This window comes from Dichotomopilus funicola, assembly GCF_033296635.1.
Source record: "Dichotomopilus funicola strain CBS 141.50 unplaced genomic scaffold C8A04scaffold_66, whole genome shotgun sequence".
In the NCBI taxonomy this organism is placed as follows: Eukaryota; Fungi; Ascomycota; class Sordariomycetes; order Sordariales; family Chaetomiaceae; genus Dichotomopilus; species Dichotomopilus funicola.
Genome location: NW_026944087.1, coordinates 115412 through 136527, shown reverse-complemented (window position 1 = coordinate 136527; position 21116 = coordinate 115412). Strand labels below are relative to the sequence as shown.

Genomic DNA, 21116 nt, shown 5'->3' with positions numbered 1-21116 from the left:
GTTCGCCCAAGCTCCATTCCGAGAGCCACAACACCAACACCGACCTCAAGCTTCCCCAGCCTCTCTACTTACGACCTCTTCATTTCACCCGTCCGTGACGCTGAAACGCCATGAAGAATCCTCCATCACCTTCATCAACATGACCGACAGCTCGCCTCCGCCCGGCGACAACGATGACCACCATGATGTGACTCCGGCGGAGTCAAGCTCCAAGCCAGCACCCGAAGGCAGCAGCGGTGCGGTAGAGGCAAGCGCTTCAAGCCCACCTAGAGATGCCGCGGCTGAAGATCACCCCGCAGTCACCGGTGGGAAGTCGAGCGGAGACGAGAATAGCAACAACGCCGACGAGGAACACGAAGAACGCGAGGACGACGATGAGGACGATGAGGAGGACGACGATGAAGATGATGGCGATGACGATGACGCGGAGGACGAGGATGCGGGAGATAATGACGAGGAAGATGACGATGAAGAAGAAGAAGACGACGAACCGAAGCTCAAGTATGCGCGCCTCACACCGCATCTCGGGCCCCTTTATAGAAATGGAGATGCGACAAGCTCGTTCCTTGTAGCTGGAGACAAGATGGTCTTGTTCCCCCCTTACCCGGCGAATCTTAGTACCACAGCGACTAACTTTATTCTTAGGTTGTTGGAACACATAATGGCAACATCGTTAGTTTTGTAGTTCTCGTTCTAACTGATCTCTGGCTAACCCTGGCTTGCAGCATGTCGTTCAATTGCCAGCCTTCCAGTCGCTCCGTGTCTACCACGCCCACGCCGCATCCGTCACATCCATATCTATCTCTCCGTTCCCCCCTCCGCTCCCAACCGTGGGGGCTGAACTCGCTTCCCAATCCTCTCCCAACAGCCCCCTGCGACCAGGGACGGGCGTCGCAGACGCGCAGACCGCCCCGGCAGCAGCATCTAGAAGACCAAGAGACCCACAACCAGTTCCAAATATACCTTCCAACAGCATCTACGTTGCGACATCGTCGATGGATGGCAATATCTGCGTGCAGTCTCTAATTGAGCCCAAGGATGTGTCGCTCCGAAACTTTGCGCGCCCCGTTCAAGCGGTGGCCCTCTCCCCCGAGTTTAAGAGCGATAGGATGTACCTGTCTGGTGGGCTTGCGGGGCAGCTCATCCTGACTTCAGGTGCCCCGACCGGCCGAAGTACGGCTACCACGACGGGTGCCACTGCTCAAGCTGCGGGCTGGCTAGGCAACATGGTCGGAGCCGGAACCGGCAAGGACACTGTGCTACATTCGGGTGAAGGCACGATCAACACGATCAAGTGGTCCTTGTCTGGGAAATATGTGGTTTGGCTCAACGAACATGGGATCAAAATCATGCGCACCAAGCTGCACCTTGAAAACGCCGATGCTGAGGATGCTTGGAAGCGCATCGGTCATATTGACCGACCCCAAACGGAGGAATGGGAGACTATGGCCAGCGTATGGAAGGGCAGGGTTGAGTGGATTGATGAACAGGCCGTAGAATCCGACGAGGCAACCCCGACATCCCCGGATTCTGCGCGCAGGGATGTTGTTGTTTCACCAGCAGCTGAAAGTTTGAGGCAACAACATCTAAAAACAACTAAGAAATACGAGCGACTCCTTGTTGGATGGGGTGGTACAATCTGGATCATCCATGTCCACCCCGGGGAAATTGGGACTGGCAGGAACGTCGGCGAGAAGTCTGCTGGCCGAGCAGAAATTGTAAAGATGTAGGTTGAAGTGATTGTTACTTTCCACACAATACGGGCTGACGGGCTAACCGACTAGACTTCGCATGGACTGTATTATTTCCGGCATTTCGTTATATACCCACAATCTGCTGTTGGTTCTTGCTTACTGCTTACCGGACGACGAGGAAGGGGATCGGGACGGAGAAAATCAGCAAACGAGGAGCCACACCCGGTCGCTATCCGGAACCTCCACGGGGAGCGGGCCATCCGGCGGAATTCAGCGCAAACAGAACAACCAACCCCCGGAACTGCGGCTCATCGATTTGTCGTCGCAAGCTGAGGTGGACAAGGACGGGCTGACCATCAGCCGCTTCGAAAGGTTATCATCCAACGATTATCACCTCGGCATCCTGCCGGCGCGTAACGTGGCTGCGGCGGTCTCGTCTCGAGGCACTCTGGAGACACTTGCGGGGCTTGGTAACGACGTTCTGAACGCTGCGTTGAATCCTTTGTCGTTATTCAGCTCTGCTGTAAGTGTCGTGAGCAGAGGGAGCGATGGCGGGTCTGGAAACAACGTGCCGGCTTCCGGAATTCGGGTCGGCCGCACCTCGGTTCACCCACATCTCGTCAAACCGGGGGTGAAGATTTTCATACACAGCCCATACGACTGTATTCTTGCAACACGCCGAGACTTGATTGACCACCTGACATGGCTTCTGGAGCATAATCAATACCAGGACGCATGGCAACTCGTGGATGAGCACCCGGAAATCACGTCGGGTCCTCCCGATGGTTCCCCGAACCCGCCATCGCAGACACAGGGCACCGATGACTTTTATGACGATTCAGCATCGGTGGCGGAAGGAATTCGGTCTCTGTACTCGTCTGCGGAGAAGGAGAAGCGGCGCATCGGTGAACTTTGGATACAAGAGGTCATCGAGACGGGAGATTGGACGAAAGCGGGCGAAATATGCGGAAAGGTCCTGAGCACTCCTGATCGCTGGGAAAACTGGGTGTGGACCTTTGCCGGGGCCGACAAGTTCGACGAAATTGTGAACCATATTCCCGCGGAACGCACACGGCCACCGATGCCAGGGACGATTTACGAAGTGATGCTTGGGCGCTACCTCCAGACCAACAAACCGACCTTTGGTCGATTGCTCGAGCGATGGTCCCCAGATCTGTACAATGTCAGCACCATTACGACCGCTTTAGAAGATCAGCTCAAATTCCGGGATGTCCGCGAGGACAGTATTGAGGACGGCGAGGTTGGCCGGGACTGGCGGATTGTCATGGAGAGTCTAGCCAAGCTTCACGAAGCGAACGGCAGAACCAGAGAGGCTCTCCGGTGCCATATCAAGTTGCAAGATGCCGACTCGGCCATGCGCTTGATCAAGGAGGGCCACCTTGCCGATGCTGTAGCGGATGATATTCCAAGCTTTATCGGTCTGCGGGTCCCACAGCATCAGGCCAAGAAAATGAGCCGTTTGGAGTTGGAAGAGGCCACCGAAGAACCCATCACACTGTTGGTGGATGAAGCTCAGCATGGGTTGGTCAAACCCGAGGTTGTCGTCGGCCAGTTGCAGGAGAAGAAGCTGGATCTGTACACGTTCTTCTATCTGCGCGGCCTTTGGCGAGGAGAAGGAATTCATGAACACTCGGACGAGTCTCGCGCTAGGCTAGTCACGGATAGCAAGTCGTTGGTTGACCAGTTTGCCGATCTCGCTGTCCATCTCTTTGCTGTCCACGACCAATCTCTCTTGATGGACTTTCTAAAAACCTCCACGGCTTACGCATTCGAAAAGGTATTGCCCTTGCTGCTGTCTTCTACCTGGGCATCTATCACTCGCACATACTAACCAATCTTTTTTTAAATAGGCCGCCCAAGAATGTGAAACCCATAACTACGTCCCAGAACTTGTCTACCTGTATTCCAAAACCGGCCAGACCAAGCGAGCCCTCTACCTCATCATCGACCGACTCGGAGACGTCAGCCACGCCATCGCCTTCGCCAAGGACCAAGACGACCCGGATCTCTGGGAGGACCTGCTCACCTACAGCATGGATAAGCCCCGCTTCATTCGCGCCTTGTTGGAGGAGGTCGGGACCGCCATCAACCCAATCACGCTCGTCCGCCGGATCCCTGAAGGCCTGGAGATCGAGGGACTGCGGGAGGGGTTGAAGCACATCATGAAGGAGCACGAAATCCAGTTCAGCATTTGTGAAGGTGTGGCACGGGTTTTACGCAGCGAAGTAGCGGCGGCGCAGGGGACGTTAAGGATGGGCCAGCGGAAAGGTATCAAGTTCGAAGTGGCTCCGGCCCAACCTGCCGCAGCAGATGGTGCACACCCGCCACAGGCACAACCTGGGGATGCAGCCCATGCCAACGGGAACGGTCATGCAGTAGTACCAGCCGGCTTGATATCACCACGTACACACAACCCTGCCAAGAAATGGGCACCGGGCCTCTGCGCGGAATGTCTCGAGCCCTTCGATGAGTGGGAACTCGAGACGCTGGTCGGGTTCACGTGTGGGCACGTCTTTCACCTCGCGCACCTGCTTGGTGATCAGGCAAATGAGATGTTGCTCAAGGGATTCGGTGGCGGTGATCCGCGAAGTGTGTCGGCGACACATTTGATCGGAGCGAAGGTCACGCATGCACGGTTGTTGAGGGATCGGATTGCGGGGGGGTGTCCTGTGTGCGCGGCGGCGAAGAAGGAGGAGGAGTGGTGATTGCAGTGGGAAACAAACTAATTGTCAAGGGGGAAGGGCTTCATGTTGCGTGTATATATGGTTCCGTTGGTTACAATGGCCGGGTTGAGCCGTGGGGGATAATAACAGTCAACATCGATCGTCCCATGTCGGGACGGTGTCCTTCCCCTTGCCAGTCTCTCAAAACACCAGCTCCGGCCCGACGATCCTCAACAACACCTCCAAATCATCACAGGGCGTGTGGCTCAGTTGGTAGAGCGTTCGCTTAGCATACTGTTCCCTTGTATGCGAAAGGTCCTGGGTTCGATTCCCAGCTCGTCCAAAAGAAAGACTTGGGGTGCCCCATATAATTTTATTAATTTTCCCCTGGTTTTCGTGCTGGTCCTTTTTTTTCGGTGGGAGTTAAGCGGTTTTCATTACTTTAGGGTGGGCCGGTTGTGGGTTGTTGTGGAGTTCTTTTGCGCGCTTGTTTCGGCTGTTTTGTTTTCCCTCGGAGCCAATGATTTGTCATATCCGTAAAGAGAGGGAATTCTTTGTCCCTTTTTTTCGAGTTTGAGCATTTGTTTGCCCTGCAGCTTTCCCCGATGCATGTCTCTCGCTGACGGATGTCTTGAGCTGACGGATCGAATGTCTTCACCGACGGCGACTCTTTCTTCCCGAGTCTCATGTAGGTAGCGTAGTATTCGGAAGGGACCGAGAGACGTGGTGTTGTGGACAAGGGTTTGGCTGGAGTGGGGGTTGCAGAACATTCACAAAAGTGGGGCTCGAAATGTACACAGAACCAACAACCAGATCGAGCCAGGCAAGTGTTGGCAAAAGCATAGGTAAAGATTCCAAACACCCGACGGAAGGGTCTTGGTTATGCAGACGGAGGTGTAACGTTGGGGTCCTTGATGATCCGTGTACTATGTAAGAGGTTTATAAGCAAAGCCTACAGAGTTAGTGTGGTAGTTCCACCTGGCGGAAATTCTGTGTTGCCGCGAGACGGGGAGGGAAGGAGCGAAGTGACCGACAACTTTCCGGGAAGAGATGTGGGTTTTTATTTAAACCCGTGGGTTTGCCACTGAATCTCCGTGGTTTCCTGAAATGTGTTGAATCCATATCTATGACACCTGTTGTCATCTCCTCTTGCTGGCACGCAATCTACAACACCAACAACTCTACTCGCAACTCGCCTCCACACCAACATCACTCCAACTTGGATTGCAGTCGCAAACTCGTAGTCATGGCTCCCTTCGGCAAGTTCTACACTTACCCCGACAACTACCGGGTCCAGCGGGTAAGTTCATCTCGCCAAACTGCTCACTAGCCTCACTTCCACAACAACACATTTACTCACGCTTCTCACCCCACAGGCGCAAGCCATCGCGGCTCTGAATGGCCTCGAGCTCGAGATCGTGCCCGACTTCCAAATGAACGTGACCAACCACAGCCCCGAATTCCTGGCCAAGTTCCCCCTCGGCAAGGTCCCAGCCTTCGAGTCCTCCGACGGCACCCTGTTCCTGACCGAGGCCCAGGCCATCGCGCGCTACATCGCCGACAGCGGGCCCAAGGCGGAGCAGCTCCTCGGCGAAGACGCCAAGACGCGCGCGCTGATCGAGATGTGGGCGTGTCTGGCGGACCAGGAGCTGGCGCCCAACGCTACGGCGCCGTTTCTGATGACGGTCGCGAAGATGTGGGAGTATGATGAGAAGCAGTATGAGACGCACCTGGCGGCGGTGGAGAGGGCGACGAAGCGGATTGCGACGGAGTTGAAGGATGGGAGGAAGTTTTTGGTTGGGGGAAAGTTGACGCTGGCGGATATTATGGTTGTGGGCGTGCTGCAGTGGGCGACCAAATTTTTTGTTGACGAGGCCATGCGCAAGGAGTTGCCTGGTGTGGAGGAGTATGTGAGGGGCATTTTGGAGGTGCCTGAGCTGAAGGCTGCGTTTGGGGGCCTGGAGCTATGCCAGACCCGCGTTAAGGCTTGAAGGTGCTAGAGTTAGTAAGGCGAGCTGAAACCCCTGGTCAACAAACGGCAAAAACAAATTAAATGAAAGTAAACGGGATTCTAAATCTGCCTTTTTCGTGACAAGTTCAATTAATGCATATTCGAATTGGTTTACATGGATAAATCTTGAGAGTTTTGCGAAATGGCAGGTTGTTGACTAACGCGTTGGTGAGGAGACAAAGAACAGCCTGTCTCGGGACCCGAGATGCGATTCGTTCGCCTCCAATTCTCACCCATGTGACTTTAACTGGCAAAGGCAACCAACGCGGGAGTGCGCGAGGCTTCCCTTTATTAACGTGGCCCGCGAAGGTCAGTCGCCTTTGACGTGGCAAAGCGAGGCTGCATTTCTACATGAAAATGATGCCTCTTTTCAAAAACACAAACGCGCTTCGGACTCGGAGGCCTGCTTGTGAAACTTGCCCATTCTGCTTATAAGCAACCACCGTGCACCTCTCGAGGTCGGTGAGAGAGCGCCTGACCTCGGGAGTTGGATATCATCAACCAGGAGAACTGAATATCCATCATTGCACCATCAATCCTCGAGAAATCGCTTCAACAGCCCAACAGCAGCGACAAACTTCATAAGAACCCAATTCCACCATGTCCCAAGCAACGAGCTTGGGAGCGGCCGGGTATCCCTCAACCATCGAGCTTGACATGGACGGCGGCAACTCTCCCTTCGCCAATCCCCTCCTTGAAGAGCCCATGCTCTCCAGAATCACCCTTCCCGACGACGAACTAGGATTCATGCCACCCTTCCAACCGAGCCCCAGAAAACGCGGAAAGCGAACGGTGTCCTCCCGATCCTCCCCTTCTCCCTCAGGCCGCGCCAAACGATCCCGCCCGGCAGCGGCTGTATATGAGGCCTCAACGGTCGCCCAACCCCCCAGTCCCAAAAACTTCTGGGATCTACCTTATCCGCTACCAGCCATGCTACCGGACTCTCTTCCTCCCTCAATGCACGAGACATATTTCCCGCCCGCGATCCCAGAGTTGGACGACGACGACATTGACCTGGATCTGGGCCTAATTGGGGACGTGGACATGGATATGGGCGGGAGCATGGGCATGGAGATGGACCTGGACCTGCCCTTCGAGCACGACCCGGACCTGGAAGCTCACAACGCCTACCTGGCCGATAATCTGAGCGCCACGGGCGCGAACCCCTTCGCGCCGGGGTCACAGTCGCCCGCGAGCCATCGATCGCTATCCCCGTTTGGTGAGCGAGGAGGGTGTGGTGGCGAGGCAGTGGCAACAGCGGCGACATTTGGGTTTCCGAGTGGTGCTAAAGACGATATGTCGGACTTTGAGTGGATGAATCGGATGAATGAGGGGGCGAGAGCGCGGAATTCGGCGTTTCCGAGGATGGATGAGAATTTGAGGATGGGGAGGTGGGAAAGGTATGCTAGAGATGGTGGTGGTGGTGGAATGGAAGAGGATGGGGGCCGAGTAGTTGCGGGACGGTTTGTGAAGGGGGGGTTTCGGATGACGAGGGAGCAGGAGGATATCGTGGCGCAGATGGTGGTTGAGAGCAGTGGAATGGGTTACGATTCACGACAATGATATCTTGGCTGGTCTGATTTGTTTTAAGGCGTCACCGGCGTACAGCGAGGGGTTTGATTCCGTTCATAGATAACCACTCGATCGGAGGGGAACGAAATAGGTATTATCCAAGTCTCCATGGAATCTTTTACGGATATTTCAATCTACATTTTCAGCCCCTCTGCTTTAACTTGGGTGCAAAGGACAAAACTTCCCTTGTTAAAATTCAACATAAATCAACTTGAAATCACGAACAAACTGATCATTTGAAAAGGTACGATGGCTAGGTTCCTAACATGGGCATCGCCCTGGGTTCAAAGGTAATTAAATATTAAGAAAATGGTGAGATATTTCAACCAGTTCTAATGATGCGACGTGAATTATATTATCGGCCAGTTCGAGCAAAAAAATAATTAGAGCCAAACTTTAAACAGTTCCCGCCCAATACCTTGGTTGAATTCCCATCATCCCCGTTTACAATGGCCTGCTCTCAGGTGATTTGATTTGCTCTTCAACTTTCTGGTTACGAGATGGTTTCCCTTCGAAATTCATTCATTTTTGCCAAGTGTCAGGGTTGAAGATTTCAGGCTATCCAAACTGGAATCAACTTTCGTTCGCCTCAGGTTGAGAGCTTGGCTGGTTGCCTCAGCTGCCCAACACCAAATATTACCCCGTCTTACTTTACCCTCCCGCACAACTCGTACTTGCACGCAGCCCCAGAACTTGGCTTGAGAAACCCAACCCATCATAATGCAGCCTTCTCTCTCGTAACTCACGTGCACTACAATTCTGGGCCCGGAACCGAATGCTGCATTTTCCCTGATTGGTTGTGATCGGATGCTCTGAGGGAAGCCTGGGTAAGGATAGGCCAAGCTTGAAGAAGGCTTCCGAGGGAGGGTCGGGGATGATGACGCCCCAAAATTCCTTTCCCACTTGGTGTTTCCCACGAGTCTCCCCAGTCCCCAATGAAAACGTGGAGAAATCAAAAATCAGGTTTCCTCCTCGGTAAACCTTCATCCAGTCATAAGTTTCAAAAGGCAATTCAGGCGGTCAGCTGCTGCGCTGGTTCCAACGCCACGGGAACGGCAGAGCAAGGATGCCAAGCCGCAGCTTCTCGAAATCTCGTATTTGCCCTTGTGTTGTGCAGCCGTTCCTAAAAACAGCGTCACATCGGAGATCGGGCTTCGCTAAGTTCGCTTGCTCTCAAGCTAAGGCTGGGAAACTGCGTTTGCTTTCCGCTCAACGACCAACGACGATCGTCACTCGTCAAAAATCCCCCGCTTAATGGCTCAAGACCGGGCATGGAGAGTGAGCGCGGGATGAGTTGTGGGTTGGAGGAGTTGAGGTATAAAAGGGGAGTCTTGCGTTGACTCGCCCATGGGACTTGAGTTTCTGTGACCTGTTGACATTGACTTGTGAGATTACAACATCGAGAGGCTGATATAGTCTACACATAATTCATTTGTCTGATCAGTAACCACATCTACACCATCATGAAGTACCTCAACATCCTCGCTCCGGCACTCGGCCTCATGGCCGGCGTCTCTGCCATCCCCCTCGAAGAGCGTCAAGCCGTGCAAACCGTCCATCTGACCTTCCATGCCGGCCCGGCCGAGTACTCCCTCGCCCTCCCAGCTGACGGTAGCGTCCACCAGACCAGTAAGTCCTCTATCCTTGTTTACCAACACACATTCACACATACACACCCAAAAAAAGAAAGAAAGGAAACAACCATCCCTGCTACAGCAACCCCCAACTGACCCATCCCACCCACAGACCATCCCGACCTCGCGATCAACATCATCGACGCGCCCGACTACAACGCGTACCCGCAATGCCACTTCACCACCGCCTCGGGGGCCGTCGTCACGCTGGCCAGCAGCATCTCGCCCGAAGGCAACGGGCAGATCCTGGTCGGCCCGCCCACGCCCATTGTCAGCGTGAGCTGCGAGGGCATGTGCGTGCCCACGTACGGCGACTGCTATGGTCACGATGGTCAGTGGATAGGGCCGTGCTGCAATGGGTATTGCGCTGCGGATAAGTGCCGGCCGTGGAAATCGCCTTACTAAGGGTTACCAAGGGTTACTAAGGGGTTGATTAAGGGGTTAATTAAGGGACCTAGGTGGGGGTGATGTTGGGTTAATGGTTTATGATCTTATGTGTATTGGAGTAATATAATGTAGCGAGGTTTGACTTTGCGGTTTAGTAGGAGTCAAGGTGGATGATTGGCTACGTATGCAATGAATAGGCCCTTAAACGGCCAAATTACTATCAGACATGTCCCCCAGTTCATGAAAGTAGAGATTCCCAAACGACATAGTAGTGCCTCGGGGGCCGTCGGGCTCGCGCGTCAATGTTGTATCCCACCACATGTCGCTGGCACCGTGCCTCAGACGCGGTCGGCTTCACGCGTCAGGGTTGTTTCTTGCCACGTGTTTCCCGCGCCGTGCTTCGGACAGCCGCCGTATATTCGCATCCGCGCCGGTTCAAGATTAGTGCCGTACTGTCCGCTAATCTTAGTATCGTCACTCTTGCTGTCGGTGTTCGGGGCGTTCGGGCTCTCGGTCTTCTCGCCGAATGTGGAGAAGGCCGCGCCTCTAGAGGAGTCAAATGGTGAAGAAAAGGGTCCGAGGGTGTTGTATGGAAGCCCCGTGACGTATTAAGTTGGCCACTTACATCCGAAGTAGAGGGGAAAAGATAAACACCTATCGATTGACTCCGAGCTGGTTGACTCCGACGGCGACAGTCGATGAGACTTGGGATATGGGGTTCTAACCGGTGAACCAAAGTTCATCAATCCACACTTCACCGAACGAGTCTTCGACTCTTCGGTCCATCTACATTGCCTTGAAGCACTGCTACAAGGGCTTATGGGCTGTTCGCATGACCAATAGGCCGGTGCTCAGACATCGTTGTGGGAAAATAGGTCTGAGCACATGTGGTCCGTCCTAACTGAGTCTCGTTGCGAGAGCATCTGAATTGTCATAGCGACATGTTGCTCACCGGCGATTCTTCGAGCGGCCTTTGTCGGACTCGCGACCCTCATCGGCGCGACGAGGAAGCCCGAAGTGAAGCTTGAAGGGAAGCCAGAAATAGGATATAAAGCCCCGTACTTTCCCAGTTCGTCGGGGTTGGTTCTTTCCTTCCACATCATCACACACACCACCTCCTCTTGATTCCATCGGAACGTTCAACACAACTCACACCAACACTCGCTCGACCAACCTTCGTTCTGAACTCACATTCGCTTCATTAAGCTCTTTCTCACCTTTCGTTTACTTGTTCTTCAACAAGACTTCTGCAACTTGTCACCACCAACTCACAAGACCCTCTCGCCAACCACCCACAACATTCATCATGATCTCCCCTCTCATCCTCATCACCGGCGCCACCGGCCAGGTCGGCAGTGCCACCCTTTTCCAGCTCCTGAGCCAGGGGTACCGGGTTCGTGCAGCCGTACGATCCGAGTCCAAGAAGGACCTCCTCTTGGGCAACAATCTTTGCCGCGCCAAGCACCAGAGCGGCAGGCTCCAATTTGTCGTGGTGCCCGACATCACTGCCGAGGGGGCCTACGACGAGGCCATGATTGGCGCCCGCGCAGTGATCCACTGCGCATCCCCCCAAGCCTACGGCAAGAATGTCGTGGCCAAGGGGGAACTGGAGGAGTACTACGTCCGCCCGGCGGTACGTGGTACTCTCAACATCCTGAAGGCGGCCGCCAACGCGGGCAGCGTGCGCCGCGTGGTCATGACCAGCTCGTTGGCGGCGATCGTCCCCCAGCTGCGGCTTTCTGGTCGGGTTCGCCCGATCAACCGGGTCTATGAGGCCCATGATCGGGTCTTGGCCAATCCGGGTCCGTACGCCACCGACATCGACGCGTACGTGGCGTCCAAGATTTCCGCGCTCCGGGCGTCCGAGACGTGGATGGAGGAGAACCGGCCGGCGTTCGACGCCGTTTATTTGCACCCGGGATTCGTCTTGGGCCGCAACAACGTCCCGGGCGTCAACGCCTCCCGGGCTATGAAGGGATCCAACTCCCTGATCGTCCACCTGCTCAGTGGCACGATCCTCGGCCCCCACGCGGGCACCACCGTCCTTGTGGACGATGTTGCGCGGGTGCATGTCGAGGCGCTCGGGATCGACTACTATGGCACCCCGAGTAAATTCGTTCCGGCGGGGAGTTACATCCTCAGCCAGCCGGCAGTTTGGTCGGATGCCGTCTACATGGCCAACCGGATCTTCCCGGGTGCGTTCTCCGTGACGGAGCCTCAGGAGGGCGACGCCACCATGCCGACCGTCGAGGTACGGCTAGATACCGGGAAGACAACCAGGGTCTTTGGCGACAAGTTCGGGACCTTTGTCTACCAGGCGATGGTGGTGGCTGCCCAGTATCTGGAGCTGGCGCGGAGCAAGGAATGGGAGAGGTTGAGGGAGACGGGAAGGGCTCGAGTGCGGGAGCGCCTGGCGGAGCAAAAACGTCAGGAGGAGGGCATCTTGGAGGACCCGTTGACTGTGCCCGAGGACAGTACCCAGACTGAGTACTGAGTATGGGGCTGGCATCGGGCAGAGAGCACGGGATTCACCGGGTGATACACATTCATTACTTTTTGCAGAAGAAACATGATTGGCTGTATTGAAATGCGCAGCGGTTAGCATTGTAATTAGTTGGAGCGGAAAGGCCGAAAGGGAAAAATTTGGATTGTATGTTCAGGAAAATAATATGTATTTACCGCAATCGTTACCCTTAACAAGCAACGTTATTTCCTCTTCAAGCCGAATCCGATGTGGAGTGTGATGTGCCGAAGCTCCAGGTTCGTCGCACGACAGGACTGAGGGCGAACGGCGGCAGGACTAGAAGTGGATTTTTCGGTCAGTTGCCTGGTACAACCAAGATCTTGTAGAACCCTGCGTCGGCGGCACCACAAACGCATCAGCATCCGCCGTGTACCTAGGTAGCTCTTCGCCAACGATCTGTCGTGGGTGTTAGACCTCAGGGGCAGGGCCAGGGTTAGGGTTGACTGCGGCGGAACTCTTGCTTGGCGCATACAGATCAATATGCTGCTATCGCGGTGGAATACCCTAGATACATGCATTTATGTGCCACGAAGCTTGTGACGCCACCGAGGCGCGACTGGCTGCCTTCAAGGTACCCGCGAATCTAAAATCTTGGGGAAAATCCGGATCCTCAACACAAACCGGCCCAATCCCTTACCAACCTCCCCTTGGGACTTCCCAACTCGTATTTCGCCAAACCCTACAATGGCGCGCCTAGACGAGATGCGGTTCGACCCGTCGCGCCTCAACAAAGCGAGCGCAGCCGACTACTCGTCCTCAGAATCCGACGCCGAGGCCGACGATGAATACCTCATGCCTTCGCGCAACCCGCACGACAGTGAATTCGCCGACCACAACCCCCGCAAACGGCGGCGCACCGGCCGAAATGCCAAAGAAGATGCGGCGTTGGGGATATTTGGATCTGAGAGCGAGGATGAAGGGCCGAGCCGGAAGTGGAAACACAAGAGCTTGCGGAATAAGGGGGTTAGTTTTGTTTCTTCGGCGACTGCGAAAGTTGATTCGGATGAAGATGAAGGTAGTGGCAGTGAAGAGGAGGATGAGGAGTACGACGAGTCGAACCCCGGCGCGGTAGCCGCTGCCGTGGAAGAAGAGGAAGAGGAGGATGAAGATGAACAGATGGGAGGTGTGGGATTGGGGTTTGGTGGCGGGAGTGCTGCTGCTGCTGTAGGGCAAGGTCTGGGCTGGACACCATCGACTCAGCAAGGGTTGCCGTCAAAACGAACGAATCCACCGCCGAAATCATTTGTCAAATCCAAGATCGACAGTGCCAACCCCTTAGGAAATGGCTTTATACCAATGTCGGAGCGGGGCCCGACGCTGCTGGTGAAGGAGGAAGAACCGGCTGCACCACGCGCCGCCATGCCGAGCGCATTTGGGCAAACTAAGAAGGGCGGGACAAAAATCAACCCCAAATCCTTTGGTGCTCGGATGATGGCTAAGATGGGGTATGTTGATGGCAAGGGCCTCGGGAAAGAAGGCCAGGGTCGGAACGTCATTATTGAAGCCAATCTCCGGCCTCAGGGTATTGGTTTGGGAGCCGTGAAGGAGAAGTCGCAGCAGGAGAGGCAGGAAGAGAAGCGACAAGCGCGTCTCCGCGGGGAGGAGGTGGTTGATTCGGAAGAGGAAGAGAAGAAGAGGAAGAAGGCTGCACGGAAGAAGAAAATGTTGACCGGGGGCGTTTCCAGCGGTGCTGGTAGTGGTTCCAGTACTCCAAGGCGCCAAAAGCCCAAGTACTTGACGATGGATGAGATCAAGAAGGCGGCGCCCGGTCTCGATATTCCCGATGCCTTTACGCCTATTCTTGATATGACTGGGCCGGGAAAGAAAATGCTGACTTCGTCGTCCGGGCTCATGACTCCAACGGGGGGTGTAGCCTCGGCCGAGTCTGTTGAGGCCGTGGAGAACCAAAAACTTGTCAAACGCGCCCAGAATGACTTTATGGCGATTCTTGAGGAATGGCAAAACCTGCAAGAACGCAAAGCGTACCTGGAGTTGCAGTTAAAGCAGGAACAACAAGAGATGGAAGAGCTCTCAGCGAGTCTGCAAGGGAACATGTCCATCACCACAGCATGCGATACGGCGTCCAAGCCAACTGAAAGCGGCGAACTGGACAGAAAGGCCGATATCAGTTACAAGCTACACCATGTGATTGCTGGGCTTGAGACAGCCAGCAACTCCTTGTCCGACTCAATGCTGCCTCAGATCAAGGACGAACTGTCCTCGTTGGCCGTTGCAGCTATCCACCCCCTGTTTAACCAATACCGCCAGCTCTGGGAGCCGCTCGAGGAGCCCAAACCCACCTTTGTGGACGGCCTCAATTCCATCCGCAACCTCCTAAATCTCGACCACCAACACAAGAAGACCCACAGGAAACCAACCGCCACCCCTTACGAAACCATGATGTACGAACTCTGGCTTCGTACGCTCGCCGCGACAGTCCGGGAATGGAATGTCCGCGACTCAGACCAGCTGATTGCCGTCCTCGACGGCTGGGCCCCGATCCTCCCCGCATTTGTCCGCGCCCAACTCCTCAACGACATCATCCGCAAGCTGGAAGAAGCCCTCCAGAAATGGCAACCCCGCAAACACACGCACAACCTCCCCCACCGCTGGATTTTCCCCTGGCTGCCCTATCTCCCAGCCGTCCACCTCGATCCCAAAAGTTCCACAGGCCTTGTCGCCGACGTCCGCCGCAAGTTCCGCCAGCTGATCGACTCCTGGGATTACAAGCGCGGCGTCATCCCAGGCCTGAAGCAGTGGAAGGACGTGCTCGCCCGCCGTACCTCCACCCCCGACAGCTCCCATGCCCGCGGCAGTGACCAATGGACACCCCTCGTACTCAACCACCTTCTCCCCAGCCTGGCTCGCTATCTCCGCGCCCACTTCCGCGTCGAGCCCCAAGACCAGGCCCCTTACATGGACATCCTCGATCACGTACTCGAATGGCAGTCTGTCGTGCGGCCCCTCGAGCTCGGGGAGGTGCTTGTCGCCGAAGTCTTCCCGCCCTGGCATGCCGCGCTGTATCGCTGGCTGTGCCTGCCTGAGGCGGACTACAACGAGATTGGCGCGTGGTTTACGTGGTGGCAGGATGAAGCGTTGCCGGCTGAGATACGTGGCCTACCAGCGGTGGCCGCGGAGTTTGAGAAGGGCGGGGCTATGATTGAGCGTGCGCTGGATTTGGGTGAGAGGGCCGCGGCTGAGTTGGAGCCGCCTGAAGACGGGCCCGCGTTGAAGACTCGAAGCAAACTGGATCCTGCCGCTGCTGCTGCTGCTGCAGCATCGGAAATACTACCGGTTCCGGCCCCGGGCACGAGCCAGAAGACGGCTGGGGAAGCGACATTCCGCGAGGTGATTGAGGTGTGGTGCCAGGAGCATGATATGCAGTTCATGCCGGAGCGGGAAAGACTACATGCTGAAGGCCCGATGTTTCGGATCTCTGCGGTGGAAGGTGGGAAGAAGGGTGTGTTGGTGTATTTTAAGGGGAACAGTCTGTTTGCTCTGGCCAAGGAGGGCAAGCCGGTGGAGATTCGGCGGGAAAACGAGGAGGATTGGGGGACATTGTTGGACTTGGTGCTGTAGCGCGCATCGCATGGGAGTTGAGCACATTCACATTCGGGCACAGGTCGGCCGCCCGTGAGAGAACAGGCCAATTCAATCCTCGTTTTAAACCATTCGCGGGCACGCTAACGCTGTTGCAGCGACCTTCGTTCTTGTAGAGCAAAGCCCCCCAGGAATCAACCACCCAACATTATCCAAGACCATTTTCCACTGCCCAGACAAGGACGCCCGATCATTTCAGGATGTTGGCAAACTCACGGTCTACTTCATGTCAGTTCTGTCAAAAATGACCGCGCCGGGCGGCTACATCGAAGCAAACTCACAATCAATCGTCCCATTTCCATCCGAGTCCGCCATCTGGATCATCTCCTCAAGTTCGGCGTCTGTCAAGTTCTCGCCCAGCGACTTGAGCACGCTGCGCAACTCGTCGCTTGAGATGGTGCCGCTGTTGTCCTTGTCGAACACCCTGAAGGCATTAAGCAGTTCCTCCTCCGCGTCCGGTTCATCCACGGAATGGGACATGAGCTTGAGGAATTCTAGCCCGGAGAGCACATGCGTGTGTGAGATTCTAGGCCTTTGAATAATACAGCCGATCTTTAAACCAGCAAAACAAAAAGTACGGGGTAAACCTACCTTCGAAGGAGATAACGCCGTCATTGTTGACATCGGCCTCGTTGACCAAATCCCTCAGCTCATTGTCGGTTGGGTTCAACCCAAGCTCGCGCATGACCTGACCGAGCTCATCGGCGGTAATATCGCCTAGCGCCCCATCGTCAGCAACGTTCCTCCTGCGAACTCCATCCAATACAACACTTGGAAGCAACCCGAAGAACCGGAAACGCGGCCGGAGCTTGGTGGGTGGGAATATGTATGCTTGGTTGGAATGAACTCACCAGTGCCATCCTTGTCCTGCAAGTCGGGAGCACAGCCACGGACGCGGGGCCCCTCGGGTGGTTAGCCCACTGCAACGATCATACCATACCCGTTCCACGCGTGTCGTTGTCTGCATTTGATTGATTGCAGGTCGCGTGACTTCAAACTTTATGAAAAAATGGGCTATAAGTGAGTGGGAAGAACGTACAAAGATCTCAAACACCTGCTTGTACAGGGCCACCTGGTCGGGGGGTACGCCGTGTACGCTCTGCAGATTCGGCGGGCAGTCAGTCTCACTGGTACAGGGACGTCTATTGATTCATTCCTCTTTTCGAGTATGACGTTGATCAAGTCGTGTCGCCGAAGGGAAAACGAACCATGATGCGGAGAGACGGGGGTTCACGGGATATGATTGTAGTGATTAAAGAGGTTTGTTGGCGTCGGCGAGATGCTTCGGAGGCGGGGTTCTTTCAGCTGGTGATGATGGAGAACCAAAAAAGTGTTGGCTCTGTTGGCGGGGAACTGGGCTGCTGGGAAACTTGGAAAACACATGCGCCGTACTTCGTAAACGCTGAACAGCGGACGCCGCAGAACGCCGCCGCAGCGATTTCGCTTCAACCAACCACTCGCCGAAGGTCGGTGGTGATCGCCCCACTTTCCTTTTTCTCTGTCCGAATACTTAGGTACATAGGTACCTTACAGGAGGTTCGTTCATTGCCGTGCTTAACGGGTCAAAAGAAGCTGGTTTCACTAAGGGATATGAAGCGGGATGCGTCCCAAGAGCGGTGTTTAGAGTCAGTTTTCTATCAACTAAGATGAGGTGAAGCTTTTGTTTTCACACCCATGAAAGTGCCCGGCATACAAAGTAAACACCTGGCAAAGTGAATTAACGTAAGTTTGTACTAGTTATATGTATATGTACATGCCTAACTTAACATAACAAAGCTCTGTTTCGAATATAATTTATTTCAATCGCATCTTTTTCGCACCTTCAGCTGTGCTACTTTTAAACCATAGTTATTGCTACAGAGGATCGGCTTGTTAACTGAATTATTAATGGCGCTGTCAACTGCATTTGGAAAACTCCAGACATTGCTTTAGTTGGTTAGTTAATAGTAATACTTACACCAACTGGGAAGGGGATATGAAGAATTAACACCAGAGCTTGAATGAGCCCAAATATGAAAATACCTCGACAGGATCGATTATTTGCTCACTCCTCGCATGGTTACGGGCGTCCCACGACCCTCTCGCCCTCAAGTGCTGTGAAGGTATACAGATTCAAACACCCTTCGCGCACAACCTTGGTCTAAATAGCCTTCCGAATTTAGCAAGTCTATGTGGACTACTAATTACATTACTCTACAATCATGAGCACCCTTTGTGGCCACCAGTTCCCGTGGATAACCTTTTTGCTCTCCGGAATCTACCCCTTTTGTCCCAGAGCGATGCGATTCATCCTCAATGGCTCCAATATCCAGCCTTCTCACCGAAGGCCATGATACGATCATGGAGGATCCCATTCCGCAGCGCCTCGTAGATCTCACTGGCCATAGTCCCGAGCGTTCGGCCACGCAGCTTGAGTTCCTCTTCCGCGTTACCCTCAGCTCCGTTAGAGACCTTCTCCGAGGCCGCGTTATGGTCGGCTCCATTTGAGCCGGCCTTCTTCCTCTCCTTCTCCGCCTTCTGCAACAACAGCGGGGGATGATCCTCGACGCCTCGGTTCAGCGGGATGTTGAGCTCCTTCCGCACAAAATCATAGATAACCCTCGACGCAGGACTGATGTAATCAGTGGTGGTTTGATGGTGGACGAACTCGGTGCGCAGGGTGGCGTAGCAAGTTTCCAGCTCCTCGGCCATGCGGGTCTGGTAGGTGAGGACCGCTGTAAAAGAAACCGGCTTGGGAGTGCCATTGCCCTGGGCTTCGTTCTTGTTGGGAGTGTCCTCCCCAAGACGAAGGAAGTTGAGAACGGAGCCGAGTGACTCGTTGACTGCGGTCCGGGCTCGGTCAGCAAGGTCGAGGTGCGACAGTTCATCCCAGCGGCCTAAAATCGCCTCGGTGAACTTTTCAGCCAGGATCGCCGCCCGCTCGGTGTGACGGCCACCCTCCCCATCTTGCTCGCAGAAACAATCTTCCACTACGGTCTTCACGATTCCTTTGACGCGTCCACCAAATTCCAACCTCAGGCACCTCAAGTCCAGCGCTTGGCACAAGACATACACATATGTGCCGGCCATCAGCGAGACTATCTCGCCCGCCTCCAAGGCGTACCTGGCTGCGACCAACGCCATGCTGTTCACACTCTGGTTCGCCATCTCGGAGACCTGCACATGGGTACTGACGGGCTTCGCGAGGTATCCCAGCTCGGCGGCATAGGCGGCCATGTTGACGTCGAAGCCCTTGCAGGTGAAACTGCGGCTCGGGTCATCAAACGACAGGTTGGGCGGCAGGCCCTTGTTGGTAGCATTGTTGATGAGCTCTGAGGACTGGGCGTACAGGAGCCGGCCAAGGTTTTGCAAGGCAAGTAGGGTCTTCTCCATGGCGGACGTCAACGCAAAGGCTTGGAAATTACCACCATGATGGATGCGGTCGGCGGCCAAGCCATCTTGGAGATGCGAGGACAAGGTGGTTTCGATCATCGGGTTGTCCGTGGTGGAATTGAGCTCGATGGTGACCTGGCGTGTGGCGAGCAGCAGGTCCTCAAGCTGCGGGCCGATGCATTGCGGGGCGGTGCGCAGCGCGTAACGATCTTGGGCGAGACCGATGCGGCTAAGAGACGTGGTCAAGCAGGATGGCGGGCAGATCTTAGAACCGAAGAGGAATTTAAGAATGTTGGAGGCAACTTCGGCCTGACCAGGGTGCGGGCGGACTGCGGAAATGAAGGGATGGTAGTTGTTGGCCGTCCCGTCAAGAGCCTCAGCCGTCATGGCGGTAAGGAGCTGGACCAGCAGCGCGAGCTGGTTGGCTTGGTTGATGGCGAAACACGCAGCCGCGCAGCTGGGAGCCGTGCCGTTGGTGACACCCAGACCCTCCTTAGCTTGGAGGCGCACGGGTTCAATCCCAGCGAGCTTGAGTGCCTCCGCTGCGGGGAGAATCTTGGTTGTGTTATCCTTGCTATTCGCTCTGACGAAAATGTCCGGGTTACCCTCCACCGCGCCAGCAATGTACGACAAGGTCGACAAGTCGCCCGACGCCGAGATACTTCCCCGCAGAGGCACAACTGGGGTCATATCAAGAGCCAACAGCTTCATGACGGACTCAATAACGCTAACACGGACGCCTGAGTGGCCGCGCATAAGCGAGTTGCAGCGGACCAGCATGGCCGCTTTGACAATCGGGGTGGGCAATGCATGGCTGCGGAGCAGTCCGTTCTCGCTTGCATCTGAATTCGAGTTGGACTTGTCGGCCTGGAGCAGGATGCCAACGTTCAAATGTTGCACAGCGGCACTCTGAAGTTCACGAAGGTTGTCGGTTCTGGTATCAGCGCTACCTCCAAATCCGGTGTTCACGCCGTAGATGATCTTGCCAGCCTCAAGCTCGCGTTTCAGAAAGGCGACACTCTCCTCGACAAGGCGCAAGTCGTCAGGGTCGTCAGATAGTTGGGCAATGCCCTTGTGTCTGCGAGATGTCGTCAGAGATTGATCCGGTAAATGGTTTGAACGATAGTTAGGAGAAAGGATTGCTCACAAAGAAACGGCCAGGACGTCCGCGATGCTCAAATCTCGACCATTGACGATCACAGACTGTTGCGACTGGAGCCTGCTCTGTAGGGCTAACCAGTTCGAGAAAGCCGCAGATGCATGTTGGCTCGCATATTGATCAGCCTTTGTGAGACCCGCCATTGTCAAAGCTGTGCCTGAGAGTTTGCGGTTGTGCACTTTACTGGAGTGCAGGTGCTCGGATGGTTGTGCGAGGATGCACTGATGCAGTGGAATTAAGGTTGTTCCGGCGTAAAAGTTGATTCCGGAAACTTGGTTCCGGAAGGTTGTAAATTTTGGTTCCTTGCCTGATCAGTGTTTTTGTCCCCAACGTGGCGGCCTGAAAACGTGGGCCGGCGCCTGACCGCTACCAACACTCTCTTGAACGGCGTGGTATGGGCTAAACTGTAATGGCAATGTAAGATACAGGCCGATCCCCAACGTGATTTGGAAATTTTTCTGTTTCTCTGCCTTAAGTAC

At 54.9% G+C, this 21116-nt stretch overlaps 8 protein-coding genes and 1 non-coding gene across 9 annotated transcripts; 7 read left to right on the top strand and 2 right to left on the bottom strand.

Moving 5' to 3' along the window:
- Positions 1-139: 139 nt before the first annotated feature.
- On the top strand, positions 140-4420 carry C8A04DRAFT_14425 (uncharacterized protein; the record flags this gene model as incomplete). Its single annotated transcript, XM_062778090.1, has 5 exons — positions 140-586; positions 646-672; positions 726-1726; positions 1785-3492; positions 3566-4420. 5 exons carry the CDS (start codon positions 140-142, stop codon positions 4418-4420), a joined length of 4038 nt encoding a protein of 1345 aa, XP_062634390.1.
- A 213-nt stretch (positions 4421-4633) lies between these two features.
- On the top strand, positions 4634-4721 carry C8A04DRAFT_t118. Its single transcript has one exon. It is a non-coding gene; the product is annotated as a tRNA-Ala (tRNA).
- A 903-nt stretch (positions 4722-5624) lies between these two features.
- On the top strand, positions 5625-6369 carry C8A04DRAFT_39450 (glutathione S-transferase; the record flags this gene model as incomplete). The annotated part of the gene is made up of 2 exons (XM_062784595.1): positions 5625-5678; positions 5755-6369. The coding sequence occupies 2 exons, from the start codon at positions 5625-5627 to the stop codon at positions 6367-6369; spliced, it is 669 nt and encodes a 222-aa protein (XP_062634389.1).
- A 620-nt stretch (positions 6370-6989) lies between these two features.
- Positions 6990-7952, top strand: C8A04DRAFT_31453 (uncharacterized protein; the record flags this gene model as incomplete). Its single annotated transcript, XM_062781760.1, has 1 exon — positions 6990-7952. The coding sequence occupies one exon, from the start codon at positions 6990-6992 to the stop codon at positions 7950-7952; it is 963 nt and encodes a 320-aa protein (XP_062634388.1).
- Positions 7953-9424: 1472 nt separating this feature from the next.
- C8A04DRAFT_31452 (uncharacterized protein) lies at positions 9425-10000 on the top strand (the record flags this gene model as incomplete). Its single annotated transcript, XM_062781759.1, has 2 exons — positions 9425-9590; positions 9708-10000. 2 exons carry the CDS (start codon positions 9425-9427, stop codon positions 9998-10000), a joined length of 459 nt encoding a protein of 152 aa, XP_062634387.1.
- A 1288-nt stretch (positions 10001-11288) lies between these two features.
- Positions 11289-12476, top strand: C8A04DRAFT_31451 (putative NADPH-dependent methylglyoxal reductase GRP2; the record flags this gene model as incomplete). Its single annotated transcript, XM_062781758.1, has 1 exon — positions 11289-12476. One exon carries the CDS (start codon positions 11289-11291, stop codon positions 12474-12476), a length of 1188 nt encoding a protein of 395 aa, XP_062634386.1.
- A 714-nt stretch (positions 12477-13190) lies between these two features.
- On the top strand, positions 13191-16085 carry C8A04DRAFT_31450 (GC-rich sequence DNA-binding factor-like protein-domain-containing protein; the record flags this gene model as incomplete). The annotated part of the gene is made up of 1 exon (XM_062781757.1): positions 13191-16085. One exon carries the CDS (start codon positions 13191-13193, stop codon positions 16083-16085), a length of 2895 nt encoding a protein of 964 aa, XP_062634385.1.
- A 211-nt stretch (positions 16086-16296) lies between these two features.
- C8A04DRAFT_31449 (uncharacterized protein) lies at positions 16297-17317 on the bottom strand (the record flags this gene model as incomplete). The annotated part of the gene is made up of 6 exons (XM_062781756.1): positions 16297-16325; positions 16388-16600; positions 16698-16823; positions 16958-17009; positions 17146-17205; positions 17315-17317. The coding sequence occupies 6 exons, from the start codon at positions 17315-17317 to the stop codon at positions 16297-16299; spliced, it is 483 nt and encodes a 160-aa protein (XP_062634384.1).
- Positions 17318-18398: 1081 nt separating this feature from the next.
- C8A04DRAFT_14454 (Phenylalanine/tyrosine ammonia-lyase) lies at positions 18399-20780 on the bottom strand (the record flags this gene model as incomplete). The annotated part of the gene is made up of 2 exons (XM_062778103.1): positions 18399-20556; positions 20626-20780. The coding sequence occupies 2 exons, from the start codon at positions 20778-20780 to the stop codon at positions 18399-18401; spliced, it is 2313 nt and encodes a 770-aa protein (XP_062634383.1).
- Between the last annotated feature and the right edge of the window lie 336 nt (positions 20781-21116).